This window comes from Lonchura striata, chromosome 16 (assembly GCF_046129695.1).
Source record: "Lonchura striata isolate bLonStr1 chromosome 16, bLonStr1.mat, whole genome shotgun sequence".
In the NCBI taxonomy this organism is placed as follows: domain Eukaryota; kingdom Metazoa; phylum Chordata; class Aves; order Passeriformes; family Estrildidae; genus Lonchura; species Lonchura striata.
Genome location: NC_134618.1, coordinates 7671969 through 7693665, shown reverse-complemented (window position 1 = coordinate 7693665; position 21697 = coordinate 7671969). Strand labels below are relative to the sequence as shown.

Sequence of the window (21697 nt, the reverse complement as noted above, 5' to 3'; positions counted from 1 at the left end):
AGCAGTCATGGAGAAGAAAAGCAAAAGGAAACATGCAAAAAAATCTAATTAATAAGAAAATTACAGCTTTTATAAGCAAATTTAATTTTTATTTCTATAGATAAACCAATAGAAACAGCACTTAATTTTTCTTATCAATCTCCTATTGTACTAAGCTTCTCAACTGTTTGATACTGTTAGGGTCTTTTATTTAATAGGTTAAGATTTTTATTATTTTTTCTCAGTAATACTATAGAGGCTTAATGCAGGAGAGCTGTTGGATACTTGTGTGAGAGTGTACAGGCAATTTAAGTTCATGCAACAAGGGAGGGAAGGGACTCTAAGCACCTTTTCTGATGAAATCACTTCCACTCTGGGAAATGGATCAGGGCAATGGAAGGGGATAAACTCTGTTTACTGCCGTAAATCTATGAAGTTGCTTAACAAAATTTTTGACAGCCCAAGTTCCTTATTTGTGGAGTTCCCAATCTGAGAAATGAAAGATGGTTTGCAAAATAAACAAATACCAAGAATTGCAGCTGAGTGTGACTGAATCTTTGAATATATCAGGAGATATATAAACCTAAACACACTGAAAAATCTGCATCCACATACTGGGAATGCACCCCAGGCTGGAAGAAAGCCAATGACTTTGCCTTGGTGTGCCCTTGTTTGGGATGTTCCTAAGTGACCACTGCACAGTCTAAGTAGAAAAATGATACTGAAGTAAACTCATTAATAATTTCAAAGCCTTTTGTTTCCTGGGTGACTGCACTAGAGATTCCTACGGCATGATTTAAATAAGGCCTTAAAGCCACACAGGGTTTACATAGGATAAAATGAGATATTTAATAAAATATGTAATGTTTCCTTGGTTTTTCCCTAACTGAAAGGAATACAGCTTCTACTGCACTTCTTAGAATCAAAACCAGTTACTATGAATAATGGGAATTTATACTCCTTTCTTCACATACTCAAAAATTATTTTTCATCTTTTTGGGCATAACTAAATGAAGGAGCAATACTTTTTTTTTAAATCCCCATTTATATTTAGGGCCCAAACTTCCCCTGCTTTGACATATTTTTTGGTTACCCATTTTTTACTGATGGCAGAACTTGATTTCTACTGAGAGTGTATTGTTATATATCACCCAGCTAAAAAAAAATGTCCTGATCCCTCAAGTAAATCCTGTGGCTTCTCCCCTGTTAATACTGAGCTGCCAATTACAACAATTAATCTATGTACAGCCAAAAAAATCTATATAAATCGGTTCTGGTCCAAAGCAGGAAATCATCTTTGACAAATAAATTAGAAAGTGATGCAATTAGAACTTTATCTATTTAGTACCTTCTCTGATTTGCCCTATCACACCCTAACATTTTATTGAAGCACCAACAAACCCTTTAAGTGTATCTCTGATGAATGAATGTGAGGTAAGAGTTATTACTGGATTAACAATATTTTCCAACATTCAGAGGAATAGAATATTCAACTGTATACCCCATTGAAAGGCCTAAACCAGAGCAAAACCAGTCAAGTTATTCACAATATCCTTAGGCAGTTTACAGAGGAAGTCTCTAATAAGTCTCTGCAAGATTCTAGGGAGTGTTCCAAGGAGAAAGAGAAATCAGCTGACTTCCCGGTAATTGTATGAATAAAACACCATATTAATCTAAGAGGAAGCTCTATTTAATGTTGAAGCAGACAATGGGAGAAATTTTTCAGATATTCATATCAAGACTCTGATAGTGCTCTACAATAGAAATGCCACTATTTATTGTGGTGGTGGGGAATTCCCTGTAAGGTAATGGCAAGGACATAGCATGTGATGTATTTTTGAACTATTTTATGCTATATACTTCAGTAATTCAGCAATTAAGTGAAATCTTAACATATTTCATAAATGGTCTAGGTTTTCCTGTGCAAAAATCTGAAAATCAAACCACAATTCATAAATTCAGTGTAATGATCTCTTCATCTGGGGTTGTTGAAGCAGTATTTGTGGACTTACATAATCTTTAGGGTGTTGCTAATCTTTCCAATGCTCAAATAATTTGTAGCTAAATTACAACTCAGAAAAGGTGTTGTAAATAGCACAGTTTGTTCTGTGAAATCCTAAAAAACACTGTAAGCTTCTAATGAGTTTTCACTAGGGTGCATTAATTTTAAAACAAGGAAGAATTATTTTCTAGCAAACCCCAAATGAAGAAATTCATTTGACCAATGATTCCTCTAGAGTCCAAGGATTCTTTCTAGCACTCAATTTGCTCTAAAAGAAAATGATGAACCATACAATACCTTGAAAAATCGCACAGCATAATTTCATATAGCTTCTTAGAGAATTTACCAAAACTATTTGCATGGTACAGTAACAGTCTCCTGTGAGTTTATCAAATAGATCAAACTCTATTAGGAAAATAGACAAACCCTACAGTAAGCCAGTGGAGATAAGCACTGGAAGGAGGGAAAACTAAGGAAACATTTATCTATTTTAAAATCAAAACACAAACCACAGGTTTTGCTTCTTTTCCAGTCATTTTATCACTCATGAAATCAGTTAGCAGCAGCAGTGTAGTAAATCAGATTCCTAACGCTGTGAGAGGTTATTTGTCACCACTCCCATAGAAGCGCTGTTTTATGTGATAAGGGACACAGGACACAGTTATTTTCTGGTGCCTTAGAATTAAAATGCAATGGCTTGGACAGTACAGCAACACTACAGAATCACTAAATTCAAAAGATCTGATTTGCTGGCAGAACTGCCCTGAGAAGTGCAAGAGGAGCTGCTGCAGAACCTGAGGTGAATGACCTGGCAGGCAGGAGGATGCAAGACCTCCCTGCACTGCAGAAGGTTTCTGTCAATGAGTTCTGGGAGCTGCTTCTGAGTCAGAAGCCAGCTCTGTTTGAGTTACTGTCAATTCATAGCTGGGAAGCAGAAGTGCACGTTGATACAGGAAATGAAATTGAGGTCAGCTTCAGGTATGCACATAATTATTTAATGATTGTATCTCATGAGAGCTCTCAAAGAGAATTCTCTCTTTATATCTCCTTGGAGAGTGAAAGCCCACTTCAGTATTTTAATATTGTAGGCTACCATGAGCCATCCCATCAAATTACCGTTGCCTATTCAGTTTTTTAGTGGCAGTCTACTGTACTTACTAGCACACTGTTCAAGTTGTTTTAACACTACCAAGGCCAAAATATGACAATCTAATATTAATATTATGAGTCATTAAGTACACCTTTCCAGCCTTACAATTATAATCCTACTAAGAACAGTTTATCAGTTTTTCTTACCTATTAGGCATTGCTTTGTTCCAGTAAGTCTTGAGCAAAGCTGCTTTCCAGTTGATATTTTTGAAAAGTTCACCTCAGTAGCTTCTGCACTTCCTCAACAATCCGGTTTAGTTAGATGTTTTAGAAAAGACTAGGCAGTTATTATTTTGCATGTTTATTTAATGCTAGTAGCTAGTCAGATCTACACGTGGCTGTGATTAATCAGATCTTCCTTGATCCTCTACTTCATACCAAGCTATCCAGACTATTTCCCCCCATTATTGTGAAACCCATACCCCTATCCTGAAGTTGGTTGTCTTGTTTCACTTCTTTAACTCTGCCACATAATCCTCCTGCATTTTAAATTAAGGCACTAAAAATATTTATCATGGAATCATAGAATATCCTGAGTTAGAAGGGACTCACAAGGCTTATAAAGTCCAACTCTTGGCCCTGCACAGGACAGCCCAAGGTCACACCCTGACAGTTTTGTCCAAACACTTCTTCAGTTCTGTCAGGCTTGGTGCTGTGACCACTGTCCTGGGGAGCCTGTTCAGTGCTCAGCCACCCTCTGGAGGAAGAACCTTTTCCTAACATCCAAACTAAAGCTCCCCTGGCACAGCTCCAGGCCGTTGGCTTGGGCCGTGTCACTGACCACCACAGAGATCAGTGTCTTCCCGTGTACTTCCCCTCGTGAGGAGGTGCAGACCGCACTGTGGGTTCCTCAGCCTCCTGCCGGCTGAGCGAGCCGAGTGACCGGCTGCGGCAGCGGCCCCGCACGGTGCCGTGGTCCAGCCCGGCCCTCGGACGGCCCCGCAGGGCACGGGGAGCGGGGCAGCACTGCCGGCGGCGGGTGTGCTCCCGTATCTATACACCTACGTACACCTTTCCCTCCACTCCTTCCGTTCAGGCTTTGTACCCGGCATGAGACACAGCGGCCCTGACCCGGCCGGTGCGTGCAGAGCGCCGGGCGGGCAGCTGCCCGCGCTGAGGGCGGGGGGCTGCCGGCCCCTCACGCTGCCGGAGCCCGCCCGGCCGCTCTGGCCCCGGCGGCGGCGGGAGGCGGTCACCGGCAGCCCGCGGGGAGGAGCGGGTGTCCCGGGCTCTGCCGGGCGGTGCGCGGTGAGGCGGCGGCCCCGCTCGCTGCAGCCGCGCAGGGCCGGCCGGAGCCCGGCCCCTTTCCCTGCGGCATGAAGGCGGCCGGGGCAGGGGCGGGCGCGGCGCGGCTGCCGCGGGCCGTGCGCGCTGACGGGCTCCCGCCGCAGGCACTGCTGGACGACACCGAGGATGTGTCCCTGGATTTCGGGAGCGAGGAGGAGCTGGCGCTGCAGAAAGCGCGGATCAGGTAACGGCGCGGAGGCCGCAGCATCGCGGCGCCCGGGCGGGCCTGGCTGTTCCGGTGTACAGGAAACTCCATTTAAACACTTCATTCCCATTTTTTACAGGAGGCTGGTCAAGCGCTGGAACAGGCTTCCCGGAGAGGCTGGGAGGCCTCTGTCCGGGAGATGCTCGGGCTGGAGCAGGCGAGGCCGGGCCCCGCTGCCCGGCAGCACCCGGCCACTGGGAATGAAAACCTGACACACCCAACATCCCAAACCCCAAGCAGACAGTGCTTTAGTTAGAGCTGGAGCAGTGGAGACAACTTTCAGCTCCAGCAAAGCCCACTGTGCAGCAGTGCTCAGGCACTGCAGTGCTGAACAGCCAGATGGCTGCAGTAAAACTCATGATTTCCTACCGCGGGATCTGATGCTGTGTGGAATAGAAAATATCTTGTGCTTATAGACCTTAACCTGAGAAAACCCAGCCAGTTAACCCATCTCATGTGTCAGGCTAAGCTCAGGCTCCTCACCAGAGGTGTCACTCTGCAGCTCTGGCCACACTGAGGTCACAGGTGACAGAGCTGTTCAGTCAGTGGCTTTTGAAGATTCTCCAATCAAAGACTCTGAAAGGAAGAGTTTTAGGTCAAAAGGAATTAGGCATGCACTGATCAATAATGTATATAATCAGCTTTGATTTAGATTGCTTTCTCTGCCTTGCCCCAGTTTGATCTGGTCCATTCCAATGATAATATTTCTTGTACGTGTGAACAAAGAAATATAATAGATGTTAAACCTGACACAACATTATCTGAGATAAAAAGCAATCATGTAGCTTTACAATATAATTACTCTTTTATAAATGTCTGGTGAAACATTGCTGTGGACTTTGGCACTACTTGAGGCAGCCCTGACATAAGATTAAACCTTCCCAGAATTGCCTTGGTTTTACACCTTAGCAGCAGCACACATTTTAAATGAAGGTTTATATTTTGGTGCAGTCTTGGAGAACATAGCCTAAAGAATTCAACTAAGCTGGGAAATACAGCTTAGAAGTACCTTGATCACATGAGCCACAGATTCTGTCTGAGGAACTAGACTACACTGAGCATGAAGTAAAACCACCCTGGAATGTTTGTAGGAGGTCACAGCATGCAGGACTTTAGAGATCTTAGAGATTCCTCCTGATTTATGCTGCTCAGTAATACAGCACAGGTAAAGTGTTAGCAAACTGTACTAGTCTGTGATCCACCTTGTGTAGACAGTGGCTTCATTAGAGACAGCTCTTCTTTCTGGCTCTCAAGACAATATTAAAGGATGATGTAGTATTGAAAATTTGTCTGCTAAAGAATGCAGAAATGAAACTGCTTATACTGGTCACACGTTTGTTTTTATATTTCTGAAGAATCTTGTGCAAATGAGCCTGGAAGTCACCTAGGTGCTGCAAATTTTGTTACCTTATTAGAGGGCATAACAAGGTGTTCCAGTCATTTGTCTTTAACTTTATTCCAACTTAATATATCTTGAACTTGGTTAGAATTTGCATAGGCTATGAAAAATTGTGTTTTTGTGATTCTCTGAGGTATGTACAGAAGGGCTCCTTAAAAGCAAAAGGTTAGTGGCTACTTTCCTAAGAAATTCGAAGATTGCAGTACCAGAACTTTGGATCTGTAAGTTGGGAGCATATGATTGCTTCTTTTACAAATCAGCCAGGAAACACATGATCAAGGAGAAAAGAGAGCTCATTTATTCAAACTTTGCCTCAATACATTTTGAAGTATCAGAAAAAAAGAAAAATGAAAAGAAAAAAGCAGCATGTAGAGTGCTGCTGTGGCACTTCTGAGCAGATACCTGGACTGATTCTCCTGTAGTTCACTGGCATAGCTCAGGCCTGACCCAAATTTGATTCTTTAACATGGGATGCAACTAAATTGATTACAGCTCATTCCTGTCCTAACAGGCTCCCAAATTGAACAGATGTTACTGTAACAAGGTAAATGGCAATCACTGAGACTTGAGGCTTCAGTTCTACATACATGGATGTTTAGATGCAACAGGAAAACTAGAAGGCCAAGCAAGTGGGCTGCTGTCATTTCAGGAGCCAATTTATGCCAAGTTGAGCCATTGTAGAGTTGCAGTTTCCTTTATCCTTTCCAGAGTCTCAGTAAATGCTCAGCACTGTAATAAATGACAGCTTCTTGCTCATGTGTTTTGTTTTGTTTGTTTATTTATTTATTTTTTTTTTTAGTAAATACCCTTCAGTGTTTGACATTGGAACTAATTCAGCATCCAAACAGTAATCCTGTTGTAATCCAGTAATACTGCTGAATCTGCCTTCCAAAATGAAACATGAAATCTCCAAAGTTACTGCCACATTTGAAGCACTGATCCATTAGAAAAGCTTAGGAAACCCTGGTGTGCTTTGGGGTTGTGATCCATGAAAGCTGCTCTGGACACAAGGGTACCACTTCCATAATTGGCTGTTGCATCTTCCTGACCCATATCAAGGCTCGAAGCAGCAAAGTCCTGTCTGTTTTAGCCAGTTTACAATATCCACTCCACCCACCTGGCTGCTTATGGCAGAAAAAGCCCCTTTGCTTAAAATGTCACATGTTCAGTTCTAAGTCAGAAGAAATTTTTGGAAAGTTTGAAGTTCATATGGGCATGACCAGGAGTAAATACAAACTACACCTGTGCATCATTCTTCCCTCTCCAGTCATATGTGTAGTACTACAAACACACTATTACCACTGGAGAAAGATAAACACCAGAACAGTTAAACAGCTATAGAGTAATAATATAACAACAAGGATATTGAAGTTATAGAAGTTACTATACTTAGATAGTTATAATTTAAGTTTATAATAAGCAATTGTGTATATATTATATGCCTTATTTTATTAAACACAATAACAGAATAACATTTAATAGTTAAATAGTTGATTATGCCCTAGGCCAGGCCATACTTTTGTTAATTAGCTATTCTACTTTTAATTGGTCACAGAGGTGTAGGAGCTTAAGGAAACAATTGTTGACTTAAATATCTTCTTATTCAGATATTTTATTCTCTAAGCTTCAAGGAAGAAGTTACTTAACTGCAAGAGCCTGTAGTTAATTCTCACTTTCAACTAATTAACACAAACAATTGCACAGGGTAAGATTTTTATTTGGTATATTACCCTGAAAATTCTACTGTGCTCATTACAGCAATCTCCAGCCCCCTCACCCTACTGTGCAGGCCAGTATTCCATGTCACATAGTTATTTCTTTCACTGAAATTTCTCTTTGTTACAGACAAAAATTTGTTCAATGAGCAAAGCATAAATACTAGTGAAATGAATAAACAATGATTCAGAAGATCTGCTAGATTCCTAAATCATTCTGCTTGTCTAAAAGGAAGTGTTTGGGTTTAGACATTAAATATGAAAGTTCATTTTGTCTTATTCAGAAGAACTGCTAGATTCCTAAATCATTCTGCTTGTCTAAAAGGAAGTGTTTGGGTTTAGACATTAAATATGAAAGTTCATTTTGTCTTATAGTAAACGGCTACAATTTTTTTTAAGAGTTCATATTTTGTTTTCCAAGCTGTTCTGAAAGGCATAAGAGCTTTCTCAATTCTTTTGTGCTTTGCAATGTTGATTCATTTCATGAAACAACAAGGATTTTATGGTACTGTGTTGCACACAACCACTAAATTCCTTAACACAGGACCAAAGAAACTGGTGAAAGGCTCCATGTTTTGTTCTGTCTTTGAGAAAGTTTTGACAGGAACACCACATTTGTCTTTTAGCTTTAGACTGAAGCTTGGCTATTGAAAATACCACTGTTTCATAATGGAGAAATACACCAACACTGAAATAATAGCAGCTGCAAACCAAAATACCATTATAAACTTGAAATAGCTGCCCTGTGCTAACTGTCAGCAAGCACTGTAACATTCCCTCCTGTCCCATAACCTCATGTATGCTCTGTGTTTTTTTCTAGGCACCCACTGGCCACCTTTTTCCACCTGTTTTTCCGAGTGAGTGCTATTGTTACCTACTTGTTCTGTGACTGGTTCAGCAACAGCTTTGTTGCCTGTTTTGTCACTATTCTCCTCCTTCTATCCTTTGACTTTTGGTCTGTCAAGGTAAGATAACTCTGAATAGTAATTACCTTGGGAAGTACTTTGTTGTTAATTAAAACAAAAAAAATTGAAATATGTATAATGACAGAAGTGACAAAATATTTCAATCTGTTAATTTATTAAATGTCTAGCCTGTTTTAATGATGTTCACATATGTTAGTTATTTTGCACCATGTTTTCTATGGATGACTACTAAGGTCTACTAATATGGTGAGAAAATTCCTTTACCATAGGTAGATTTGTTTGTATGGTTTCCCTCTAAAAAAAAAAATAATTAAAAATTGAAGTAGTACTGGTTTTCAGCAATGGATGCCCAAGGATGTCAGGATCTGCAACCCTGTGCACAGACCCCAAAGCAGGGGCTGCAGAAGACTCCTGAAAGCCCAGCTGTATCTCTGGTGCCCTAATCCCATGCAGGCAGGTGGATCAGGCCAGCCCAGGATCCAGGGGTTCCACATGTTGAGCAAGGCTTTTGTTTTGAAGTGAAGCATTGATGCACCTCCAGTATTCTGAAAGCTTTGGTGTTCATCCAGATGCAGAAATACTTTCTTGGTTTGTTTCCCTGACCCTACACAGCTTATTTGCTTGTCATTAATCTCCCATTTTTCAGTGTGTTTCTGTTCTCAGTATTCCTCCTTTACTGAGGAAATTTGTTTATTGGGTGCTTGTCCAAAGATAAAGATACAACCTATAATTTCTTGTCTAAGTAAGTGCTATTGTGCTTATTATGATATTGAAAGAGAAGAGGCCTCTAAATTTGTAATTACACCCATCGTTAACAGCTATTGTACTCAAGCTGGAACAGCTTTTAGAAGTAATTTTTGTATTAGATAAAAGAAGATGATTTTTGAACATGCTTGTCTTTTAAATTTGAACATGCTTGTCTTTTAAATTTTTCCTATTTGTAACTGTTATACTGACAAGTGACTTGTGCTACTGATTAATGCAAATAATGGTTTCATCACTAGAATGTGACAGGAAGACTCTTGGTTGGTTTGCGTTGGTGGAACCAGATTGATGAAGATGGAAAAAGTCACTGGGTGTTTGAAGCAAAAAGGGTAAATATATTAATAGAAGCAGGCACAAGGCAAACATAATCCGTAAGAAATTTGTAAAGCTGATACCAAGTCAAACAAAGTAACCAATAGAGCACCTTTGACTTTTTATCCAGCTGCCATAGAAAACAATGTCAGTGTTCAGGCACAAGCACTGTTTGTCACATCCTAGAAGCATTCAGGGCAAAACAGGTCTCACAGCATTGTCAGCATATGGATCAGTATAGCATAGTGCTATAGGTATGAAATGTTTCTGGTAGTTCTATTTTCTAGTGAGAATAACTTGCAACACATCTTTCCATAGATAATCCCAACACAGAATCCTCTTCAGGAAAGATCAACATGAAAAGCAATGCTGAATAGCTCAGATTTAGTATTTTGAAGTTAATATTTTACTCATCTTCATGGAATATGGTGGGAAAGAGAATCTGGATCACAGAGCATTCTGATACTGCCAGTGCCTCACAAACACACTGAGGGGAGTTAAAAAAAGCACAATAGAATGGCATTTGGCTTCACTTGTCAGAGTCAAGACTCAGGGTTTTGCTTTCACTTGCTGACACTCCCTGCAGCCCCGCTGAGCCTGGCAGAGCAGCCCCTAGGTGCTGCTCACTGGGACGTTCTCTGGAGCCCTCCAGCTGTGTCCTGCAGTGCCCTCTGCAGCCTCGCTGCGGCTCCGGGGTGGCCCGAGCACAGAGCACAAATTAATGTGTGTCCTGTGAGTCTGAGGAAGGCCTGAAGACAGCATAGAGGAAACCCTGCAGGAAGGAATACATGGAAAATTCAATATACTGAAAATCAACTAAAAAGCTTTTCTTTTCAGAGTGGAAGAATCCAGAGGGTTTTCTTTTCCAATTGTGGTGCTTCTGTTTCAGAAGTTGGCACTCTAGTGGTCATTGACTGGTCTGAGGGTTGGAGTGAGATTTTGAATTTTGGAAAGATCCAAGCCTTCTAAACAATTCTCTTTAGGGTTTTTTTTTGTTCATAAATGTGATGAGTGATGAGCCTTTCAGTGTAGATAGAGATGTGTGAGTCGTGCTGACCTGAAGAAATCTGTAAGCAGGGCTTTGCAGGCTGCTCTGAAGTTTCTGCTTATCCTGAAGAACAGCCAGAGCATGGGGCATAAGGCTGCCCCTTGCAGTTACAGTGTGCCCAACTCCAGCATGACACAAGAGGCATTTTCAAAGCCATGGTTCATAATTCATGAAATGTCAGCAGAGTTCAGAAGTAAAACCCAACTATTTATATAACAGGAAAATTAGCTTCATGTGAGATATAAATTAAGCTAAGATACAGCATCTTTTTATGAAAATGCATAGAAATGTGCATTTTTATAAGAATTCCAGTCTGAACTAGAACCAACTGATAAATCCTATGGATGAAAATGCTGTCATGTACAGTAGGGCATCAGGAAGGACACTGGGCATGAGCTACTTCTCTTCTTAGTTACTCTTATATGCATATAAGTGAAATATTCCTCCTCTGTTCATTTCTATTTATTGTGGGTTTTGACTTGTGACTAAAAGTCTCAATTTTTTCTTCCAGGTGCCTACAATAGCTGCCTCGACTGAAGCTGAAGCCCGAATCTTCTGGCTTGGTCTCATCATCTGCCCAATGATTTGGACAATGTTTTTGTTTAGCACCTTGTTCTCCTTGAAACTGAAATGGCTGGTGAGTAGGGGGTACTGAAAACAATCTTCACAAATCTGTTAGTTTTGAACCAAGTCTTTTCAACAGCAGAAAAATTTCACCAACAGCTTCAAAGAATCCCAGAGAGTTTTCTGCAGTCAAGGTTTGAACTCTGGAATGGATTGGTAACTTTTAGCTGTACTTCTGCTGGATTATCAGATGTCAACTCCTTTCTCCAGAGAATCTCAAGTGGTGGGCAAAATTATGACCTTCTGTTTAACTGCAGCAACTTACTCTGCCCCAACTTATTTCAGTCAAATAAAATTAACAGGAGAGGACAAAAAATGAAACAGTGATATTGCTTTTCAGGTCTCCTGGAAACTTAAATGTACTTTTAAAAGTAAGGATTTTAGATCTCTGGTACCATTTCCTTTTGAAAGAATCAGAATTGTTAGCTCATAAAACCTTCATAAATTGAGCTATAAGCATTTTATAATTGCTCTAGTTAAAGTCATCTACTTAAAAAAAACCCAACACTATTTTTTTCTAAATACGAGGGAAAATTTACATCATATATTGCATTACATTAAGATATTTTTGTCTGTGAAATCTTCACATTTTCCCCTGTAAACATGAAGTGCTTGGCTAATTGCCACGCTATTCATTCTGTCAAGTTCCCAGCCATGCTCAGTACCATCTCCTAATTCAGTTTGAAAAGATAAAAAACACCTCTGACATGTGTAGCTACATGACCAGTAACAGCCAAGACTGCATATTATTATTCAATTAAACAAGAAATTCAGCTATGGGCATGAATCAATTGCAAATCATTAACTGCTTTCTGGTGCCCCTAAACAAGCAATAGTTAAAATTAAACCAGCACTCTTTGTTCATGGCTTCACCTTTATTTTTGACAGAGATTGATTGTTAAGCCAGGAGCTGCTTGGAGACAGAACTCTTAACTGGCACAGGAGGAAAGTTGCCCAGGTGCTTGTAAAAGACAAATTACACAAACAAAATAACTTCTGGGAAACTGTCTCCCAAGGCTAAGAAAAACATTTTTATAAGTTACTGCCTTAGTCAGATTGGTTCCACCTGCTGCTAAACCTGAAGTACCACAAAAGGAGCTGATTATTTTTACTGCCTGTCAGTGCTAGACAGGCAATCCATCTATGGATGTGCTTTGTAAATCTGTAAATTACAGAGCTTATTTGTTTATAATAAGTTGTTTGTCAGCTGAAAAGGCCTACCATTATATGGATGTAAAATTTGTAGATACAAATGGGGCTTAAAAAAAGTGATTTTTTTCTGGAATTTGTTGAGTAGGTCCTTTTTTGAGTAAGTGCTTTTAGGAAAGTAATGAAGTCTTTCAAGATACAAAATGGCAAAGCTGGTATTGGTGTTTTGATAAAAAGAAGTATTTTGTAGAAAGGAGCTATTGTGATTGACATGACTGGATGTTTTTGAAAGCCATTTATGACTAGAAGGAATGTCCACTCTTATAGCACGTTTATCTGGATAGTGTGTACACACACACACACGTATATCCTACAGTCAGTGCACAGCCATGGATTTGTTCCTGCTGAACTCTTGTTTGTCCACAGGCTCTTGTGATTGCTGGGATCTCCCTCCAGACTGCTAATTTATATGGCTACATCCACTGCAAGCTAGGGGGACAAAAAACCATCAGCAGAGTAACCTCAAGGTTGTTTGGCATCACAGATGTTCCCAAGAGTGAGTACTGAGCTTCAGCCCATGGGGTACCACAGCCAACCTGCCTCTCAGGGCTAGTACTGGCTCTTCCTAGATCTCAGTTCCTTCAGTTAGTCCAGGGTGATCCTGACTCTCCACCAAGCCTCTCTGGGAGTTTCACATGGAAGAACCATAACTCCAGGTCACTTTGCTCCATGTCTGGAAGCCTGTTGAGCTCCACAACTGAGCTCCTTCCAAGCTCCAGAAGAATGTCCTTAAGTTAAATCCTTAGAGCTGCTATAAATCTAATACCTCTGTTTAAGCAGGGCTGGAAGAGCCATCTTCAACCCTCAGGCTTCCAGCTGACAGCTCCCTGCTTTTGTAAGAGATGCCGTGTCCCAGGTTATGCTTACAGCCATGTGTGCTCTGTTCCTTCAACAGGACAGAGCAGGAGAATTTCAGAAGATGGCACTGAAGAACATGGGAAGGATCTAAGTAACCAAACAAGGAAGAACTAAAGGATGAGCAGTGAAAGTTGTTCTTCATGGGAAGATATTTAAAGCTCTTCTAGAATTATGCCTGCATGAAATAAAGTAATTTGTGTTTGAGTCTTTAGATCCTGAAAGGTTTAAAGTCTTTGTTACTTAAAAGCTTCACCAAAATGTGAGCATGGACAGTGCTCATAGTTTACAATGAGCATGCTGCTTTCAGAAAAGTTGTCAACTAACCTCAAACTACTGGATTATCTTAACCAGAAATTACATGTAATGAAAGATACAATTCTAATTTGTTTAACTCTGGAACTACAATAAACAAAATCAAACTGCCTTTCCTTCTTGTACACAATACTGATTTTTCAAGCTTTACAAGTCCAAAGGCGTCTTCATTATTAAAAATACTGAATGTTTATATTTTAATGTTCAGGCTTAGGGTCAAATAGAAGAAAACAGAAGTAATGAACCATGTTCACCCACTACTTGTGTGAAGCTGGAAGTTTTGTATAGTTAAAAAATTAAACTTATTTTGATACCTGTAAAAAATAAAGCAGTGCACTTGTACTGTAGTGCTATAATACTTCCACTCTGGACACAGGTCTTTTCCGCTGAGACATTTAAATGATGCTATTCAGGGAAAGGGAAGAGGCATTATAACTCACCCTTGTGCAGCAGGCAGAACAAAGGCTGCTGCACATGCCCCAGTGTCAACCCAGCATACTTTATATTCAACCTCCTAAGTAAAATGAGTGTTGTATTCTCACCTCTTCAACTGCTACCTTCACAGTCGGGTTATCGGTACCATGACACTGGAGATAGAATGCACTTGATAATCTAAATGCAGACTCAGTTTCACAGCTTTCTAGTGAGGGAAGAACTACAAGAGTCTTGAACTTTTGGAAAAAGCACAGGCAAAAGCCTTTATATTAAGAATTTATTTGCAATATACAAAAAGAATACATTCCTTTAATAAATCAAGGCATAAGTTACTCTTTTATAATTAAACATGAACTACATTTTGTTGCCACTTACAGATTACATTATCTTTTCTTCTTGCAAATGGTGGTGTTCACAGTATTCCTGAATTCCTGCAAAGATGGAGAAAAAATAATGTAAGTACTATTTCAGTTGTACATCAGGAGTTTGTTGTTGCTGCATCTGTCCCCTGAGAGTACAAGTATCTGAAGTTGGGCCTTCCTTGCACTGAAAGTGGCTTTAGGATTATTTTTAAACAGCTTGGGGAGTTTTTGGAAGGGGTTTTTGTGTAATTACAGTTAGAAGTGGAGGCATTGGTCAGTCGGCTGGGCTGCCTCCCACTGGGTTACGGTGAACACCCCTCCACACACCTGCTCGAGAGCCTCAGAAGGTTTCTCTGAGCACAAGGACACCACATCTCTGAGAATTAAAGTCTGACTTCTCTGAAGTCACACACTGAAACCAGTTATCAAATACAATTTTGTTATCACTTAAGCAGCCAGTCAGAAGTGATGCCCAGAAGCAAACACGGTCTTTGCACCTGCTACTTTCAGAATTACTGTGCCTCTCTCCTGGCTTTATTAATTGTGGTCAGTAACACAAGCCTGTGTAACACCTTTGTATTCTGCAGCAGTGCTCAAACTGAGGGGATTGATTTGCACAGTGATTCTCAGACTCACTTTGAATGATATTCCTGTAAGATAATGTTGCTGGAGACTCAGGTGCTTCAGCCAAGAAAGACTGGCCTCTGTCACAACTTTTTCCTTGAAGGACAGAAACAAAGCAAAAAGAAAATATGAGCTTTTCTTTTTTTAGCCTTTATCCTGTTCTAGTTACAGCTTTTCAAACAGCCACCTGCATCTATTCCTTTTAGGAAGCCCTGAAGTCAGTAACAGGACTAGAAATACAGTGTACAGTTTGACAGAGGAATAGGACTAGCAGAAACCTTCGGCTGGAGTATTGAGCTATTCCTCGATGTCATTAATTCAGGTGTTAATTGGTAACAGTTAGTGGGCAAAGAGCCACACCTCCTCATGACCCACAAAAGCATTTGGGCAGTGCCAGTAACGGTGAGGTTAAAGCACTGGTTTTAATACTTAACATCTACAAAATACTCTTCTTTGAAGTGGTTATGATTTCATTCAATCTGCATTTCCAGGTGACTACACCAAAGAGAAAGACATGTTCTATTTCAGATATGATTACAGAGCTGAAAAGATGCAGCATATAATCTTAATTGATTAAGGAAAAGTTAGGGAAATTACCCCAGCACTTCCCACATTCCACACCAAGCTAAAATCATAGTTACAGTGACCTTTGACTCAAAAAAACATTCTATCTAAAAGTGCTAAGAGACATCAGTGCCCCTATCAAGGTTTTCCAGCAGTGACATTGGTATAGGAGGAGCAACTTGCTTTAAGTGCAGTGCAGTAAGTGACGTTACCTATCTGTGGATCCAGAGGCACTTTACCCAGGAGAGAAACACTCAAGTTCTGGCACATCTTCTCCGCACCACCAGTAGTCGGGGGAAAGATCTGAGATTCATTCTGGAACAACAAGAAAATCACAGTTAAAATACAGCAATTCTGAGAAAAAGGCATTTTTTGGAGCAATGTTTGCTATCCAAGCAATGCCAAGGAAAGAACACTGTAATACACAGCCAGCCTTACCTTACACTTGGGACACACAAAGCCACTCATGTTCTCCACAACACCAATGATGGGCAGCTTCACTTTGTGGCAGAAGTTGATCTCCTTCCGAACATCCTGAAGTGACACCTCCTACAAATATTAGCAAACACTTGTATTTCAACTGTTTCGTGCTGAATCCTTAGAGCTACTTTACAATGAATTATTACTGCTGTCTTAATATTTTTAGGAACACAAACCTGTGCTATGAGCTCTATCAACAGAGCAGGTACAACACTTCAAGCCTACTGGATGTGGTTCTGTTTTGAAATCTGACTCTAGTCAAGATTCACCCATATTTATGTTTTTTATCTCCTATGTTAATCTCCTATCTTCTTTAAATGCAACTTTTTCACATTTTCATCTTACAGAAGGATCCTTGGTGTTCTCCACAGAGGAAGGACAAGAACTACTAGGCTTACACTAGTTACTTTTTTTCCAATTAAATTTAAAATGTCTTATCCTCTCCTCAGAGTTTTCACATATATGACTCACCTCATTCATTCTCCTGTTCCCTTCCAACTTCACCACCTCTCTGGTACTGTCCTCAACACTTTGTTTCCTTTATGTGTTATCCTTTCTGCTGATGTAGAAATACTTCATATCACATGCTAGTTTGAGCTCCTGTTCTTTCTGTTCCAAACCAGATATGAAAACCTTTGCTTGAACTGAGTGTGTTTTTAGTTTCAGCTTTCCAGGGGCTGATTTCTCTTTTAAAAATCCACATGACAAAGCTGCCTACTATGGTGGGTCACCTGGAGATGACAGGCTATTTCACAGACCTCAAAGAGTGCATAGCTTATCATTTAAAAACGACGTGTCTTACAAACATTCTTTCGAACATTAAGCTAATGGTGAGTTAATTACTGATCCACAATGATGTTAAGGAGGATTCTGAAGGAAGAAATTAAACACTGCATTTCCTTTCACCACACCAGTCTCAACAGCTTTAGATTGTGAACTGCTGTGGTTTAGTGACCCATGTGGATCCCATCCAGCTCCATTGAGACACCCACCTAACCCACAGACCAGTCACCTGCAGGGGGAACACAACAATGTCATTTCCCCGAGATTCTGTACCCTTAGATTTCTGTGAAATCAGCAGCCTGGAACCCAAGGACTGCCTTTAACTGCCATGATGCTTCCCTGGTGGAATTCTGGCTCATACCTGGGGGGTGGTGATGATGACGGCACCATCAATGTGGGCAGCACTGAGGTACTGCACGATGGACAGGTGCTCATCTGATGTTCCTGGGGGCGTGTCCACAATCAGGTAATCCACTTCACCCCAGTCCACATCACGCAGAAACTGCTTGATCAGCCCTAGAGGAAAGGATAAGAATGTGGAAGAGAAAAAGGTATCTTCCTGTATTTCAAATTTCTGGGTCTTTGCTGTCTACCCTATCTATATTACTAAACAAGTTTATGATATTTTCACACTTGAAACCTTTCAAGTATGTGAATTACTGTTGGAAACACTCAGTACATACCATTCTTTTTTGGTCCTCTCCAGATGACAGCATCATCAGGACTACTAAGCAAGAACCCCGCTGACATGACACCTAAGTTTTCTTCAACATACTGAAAGAGAAGTAGAGAAACACTAACAGTGAAGCAAGAGTAGAGAAACCAACTCTGAAGCCCTATTTTACAGAAAAAGCAAATGAGGGGGAATATATTAATGAAATAAAGGCAGAGAACTTTAGTTTTTATCACAGGGCATTAAAAACTGCATCTTGTGCAACACTCACCAACTACACTAAGGCTGAAAAAATGAAATTGTTAGAGCAGTTTATGGAACCACTGGAGACAATGGAAGGATAAAAGCAGCTTTCCCTCTCAGCACTAGCTGCCTGTCTAACATCATGCACACTACAGGGGATCTTTACATAACCAACACTGCTGCAAAATCTTTTCTGCATATTCTAAAGATTAATAACGTTTGTCTTGGGTGCAAGATATTTCTTGGCTGTCACAGAAAAGATGACACACTACAGCTGCATGATACCCCGAAACAACAAACCTGAGTAACTTATATTTATTGCCCATGTTGCAAAGTCAGTAAACACAAGGTAATAAAACAATTCTAGACATACAGTACTACTATTAAGAAATGTAACTGATCTACATAATCTATATCCCAACTCTATATGATATGCATCTCAGTTTTATAGATCTATTCTATATTCTACAAAATCTGGATATACATTCCACAGCGTTCTCTAGATAGTCTCCGGAACATGGATATAAGTTACATAGATCTACAGAATCTGGACATACAGACTCTGTAGACTGTATGGTCTACATATGTAGATTCTATAGAATCTGCGTATTTTAAGTCATTAGAAGAAGAATTAACAAAAGGACCCTCTGCTCCTCCATCACTCCTTTTTCACTGTAGAAGATGGTGCCCAACCCAAACACACCCAAAATGACCTTTCTGAAACAGCTGCACCAACTCACCACTGGAGACCATCCAGATCCACTCTGATGAACCTGAAAATTGATGTGATGCACGAAATTTACAATAGCAATAAATACAGATGTTACACAAAACATGAACATAAGTCAAACGTGGGCAAAAAGCTCTCCTGTCTGCAGGAACAAGCCTGCGTTAGTGGGGCAGCTGAGGTGAGCACCAGATCTCCATTAATGAGTGAACAACTGTTCAACCCTTATGCAAGTTTACTCATTACTTTTTGCATTTGTAAGAAATATTCCAGGGCTGATAAAGTGCATCACGCTAATACTACTCAAGTTTCAAGTAGTCAGCATTATGTGGCTGCCATGCAATGAAAGTTGGTTTGCAGAACTGCTCATCCTAAAAGCATATGACTCTTTTGCAAAATATGTTATGCTGAACTTCTCCATCTCACCTCACTTCCCTACCACCGCCCCACATTTCCCATTATGCACTCCTTTTAGAGGCTCTACATCCAAAAATCCTAAATATGCTAATGAAAAACTGAGAAAAAAAAAAATCCCTTGAATAAGATGTTTGAGCATTCACTCACCTGTTCTCCTTCTAGACCCATAATTTTAGGAATCGATGGCCCACAGATATCTATGTCCAGCAGAGCAACCTGGAAAACAAACCACCCAACCTGCCCCACTGGAAGCAAGGTAGCACAGGGCTGTCTCTAAAGGCGATCTCATGCACTGAAATCACTCCAGCAGGGCTCATCCAGGAAAGTCAAACTTTAACGAGCAGGGGCACACGATCGGTACCTGCCCGCAGGCGCTCGGCCGTGCCCCCCCGCCGCCCGTCCTGTCCGCGTCCTCTGCCCACCTGCTTGGTCTCGTCCGCCGCCAGCCCGTGCGCCAGGAGGGCGCTGAAGGTGCTCTTGCCCACGCCGCCCTTGCCGGACAGCACCAGCACCGTGTGCCGCACCGCCCGCAGCCGCGCCCGCAGCTCCGCCGCCTCCGCTGCGGACACACCGCGCCGTCAGCGCGCCGGCCCCGCATCCCCGAGCCGGCACCGCATCCCCCGAGCCGGCACCGCATCCCCCGAGCCGGCACCGCATCCCCCGAGCCGGCACCGCAATCCCCCGAGCCGGCACCGCAATCCCCGAGCCGGCACCGCATCCCCCGAGCAGGCACCGCATCCCCCGAGCCGGCACCGCATCCCCCGAGCCGGCACCGCATCCCCGAGCCGGCACCGCATTCCCGAGCCGGCACCGCATCCCCGAGCCGGCACCGCATCCCCGAGCCGGCACCGCATCCCCCGAGCCGGCACCGCATCCCCCGAGCCGGCACCGCATCCCCCGAGCCGGCACCGCATCCCCCGAGCCGGCACCGCAATCCCCCGAGCCGGCACCGCAATCCCCGAGCCGGCACCGCATCCCCCGAGCAGGCACCGCATCCCCCGAGCCGGCACCGCATCCCCCGAGCCGGCACCGCAATCCCCGAGCCGGCGCCGCAATCCCCGAGCCGGCGCCGCAATCCCCGAGCCGGCGCCGCAATCCCCGAGCCGGCACCGCATTCCCGAGCCGGCACCACATTCCCGAGCCGGCGCCGCCCCCCCACGGCCGCTGCACTCACCCGGGTCCGGCCCGGCCGCGCCGGCCGCGCACAGCCCCTGGTTGGGGCATCCCTGGCAGGCGGCCGCCCTGCCCGCCTGGGCGCTGCCGGTCCCGGGGCATTCTGCAAGGGACAGCGAGAGCTGGGCCGCGAGTGCCGCGGGCGGGGGGCGCGTCCCGCCCCGTCCGGCCCCGCCGCTCACCCTCCGGTGCGCCCGGCGCCTCCGCCATAGCGCTGCGTCACTTCCGCCGCCGCGGGGGCGGGGCCTCGCGCCAGCAGTGCCCAACCCTGCCGCCAGGGGGCGCTGCCGCTGAGGGCCCCGGTGAGCCGGGGCGGCGATCGGGGACCCGTGAGACAGCGGGGAGGGACCCGGTGAGACCGGGGAGGGACCCGGTGAGACAGCGAGAGCCACGGTGACAGCGGGGAGGGACCCGGTGAGACAGCGAGAGCCCCGGTGACAGCGGGGAGGACAGCGGGGAGGGACCCGGTGACAGCGGGGAGGGACCCTCACTAGTATAATTGGAGGATTTACTGCCTTAACTTGGCCAACGAACTTCTGAGCAATTAAGACAGTTGCTGTGCTTGGTATGTAAAAACGAATAGAATAATTTTCAAACCAAGGAAGTGTGCACCCGCTGGTGATGCGGTCTGGGCCCTGTTCCGGTACCTTATCCCAGTCACTGCTCCCTCCCTCTTTCTCCCATAGGTGCCTGAGCACAGCCTTGTTCTCTCTTCTGCTCCTAACATCACACCTAACTGCTATGAAAAGGATATTTTCTCGACCCAAGTACAGTTGGAAGTCTCAAATACTCCCATTTCTGACCAATTAGTCTCAAAACTTGCTTGTTTTAACATACAAGTGTGTAAGTTATTATTTGAGATGGTGTCACCTTGGAAATAGAAAAGAGTAGAATACCAAGCATTCCTTGGTAATATTTGAAAAGGTACCATCACGTCTTGGTGTTAAATCTGTCTTTTTGAAAGAATTATACTGCAAAGTTATCTTGTTTTTGGGACACAGCACTTTAACAACTGCAAGCTTTTTAGAAAGAACACTCTAGGAATTAAAAAACCAAGCCAAACACAAACCAGTAGCTGTCCACCTACCAAAAACCAAACCAAACCAATCCAAAACAAAATCCCAAAACAAAGAACAATAAACCCTGCCCCCCCAACAAACAAAGAAACAAAACCTAGAAAAAAAATCTGAAAATACATTTGATTAATGTCTTTGAGGATCTTTCAAGCGTATTTACCTCAGGTAAAAGCTCAGGACCACTGGATATTTGTACAGCCCCTGCACTTACTGCTCTGTAATTACCTTCCATAGGAAACTAATGAACAAAATGTTGTTTGGAAGTGGAGTCAAATGTTTAAGCAAATTCAGATGTCTGTGGTAGGAGAAGCTGGCCAGTAAGATATATCTGAGAAGTTTATAGTGTACCT

At 42.7% G+C, this 21697-nt stretch overlaps 2 protein-coding genes across 2 annotated transcripts; one reads left to right on the top strand and one right to left on the bottom strand.

Annotated features, from left to right (window-relative positions):
* The first annotated feature begins 4422 nt into the window (after nucleotides 1-4422).
* On the top strand, nucleotides 4423-13902 carry TVP23A (trans-golgi network vesicle protein 23 homolog A). Its single transcript, XM_021538017.2, has 6 exons — nucleotides 4423-4601; nucleotides 8557-8701; nucleotides 9667-9756; nucleotides 11299-11424; nucleotides 12987-13116; nucleotides 13516-13902. The coding sequence occupies exons 1-6, from the start codon at nucleotides 4447-4449 to the stop codon at nucleotides 13590-13592; spliced, it is 723 nt and encodes a 240-aa protein (XP_021393692.2). The 5' UTR covers nucleotides 4423-4446; the 3' UTR covers nucleotides 13593-13902.
* A 560-nt stretch (nucleotides 13903-14462) lies between these two features.
* Nucleotides 14463-20481, bottom strand: NUBP1 (NUBP iron-sulfur cluster assembly factor 1, cytosolic). The gene is made up of 11 exons (XM_021538024.2): nucleotides 20454-20481; nucleotides 20273-20374; nucleotides 19521-19657; nucleotides 19246-19314; nucleotides 18695-18727; nucleotides 17722-17812; nucleotides 17400-17554; nucleotides 16214-16324; nucleotides 15988-16090; nucleotides 15224-15307; nucleotides 14463-14656 (listed from the first exon to the last, which is right to left on the bottom strand). Exons 1-11 carry the CDS (start codon nucleotides 20479-20481, stop codon nucleotides 14604-14606), a joined length of 966 nt encoding a protein of 321 aa, XP_021393699.2. The 3' UTR covers nucleotides 14463-14603.
* Between the last annotated feature and the right edge of the window lie 1216 nt (nucleotides 20482-21697).

Bases quoted from the DNA above. Each gene is read 5' to 3' on its own strand.
- TVP23A (XM_021538017.2), top strand. From the start codon at position 4,447: ATGAAGGCGGCCGGGGCAGGGGCGGGCGCGGCGCGGCTGCCGCGGGCC. The intron at 4,602-8,556 runs GTAACGGCGCGG...GTTTTTTTCTAG, and splicing joins CTGCAGAAAGCGCGGATCAG to GCACCCACTGGCCACCTTTT. The intron at 9,757-11,298 runs GTAAATATATTA...TTTTTCTTCCAG, and splicing joins GGGTGTTTGAAGCAAAAAGG to GTGCCTACAATAGCTGCCTC.
- NUBP1 (XM_021538024.2), bottom strand. From the start codon at position 20,481: ATGGCGGAGGCGCCGGGCGCACCGGAGG. The intron at 16,091-16,213 runs GTAAGGCTGGCT...TTGTTGTTCCAG, and splicing joins TTGTGTGTCCCAAGTGTAAG to AATGAATCTCAGATCTTTCC. The intron at 15,308-15,987 runs GTAACGTCACTT...CTGTCCTTCAAG, and splicing joins GCCTCTGGATCCACAGATAG to GAAAAAGTTGTGACAGAGGC.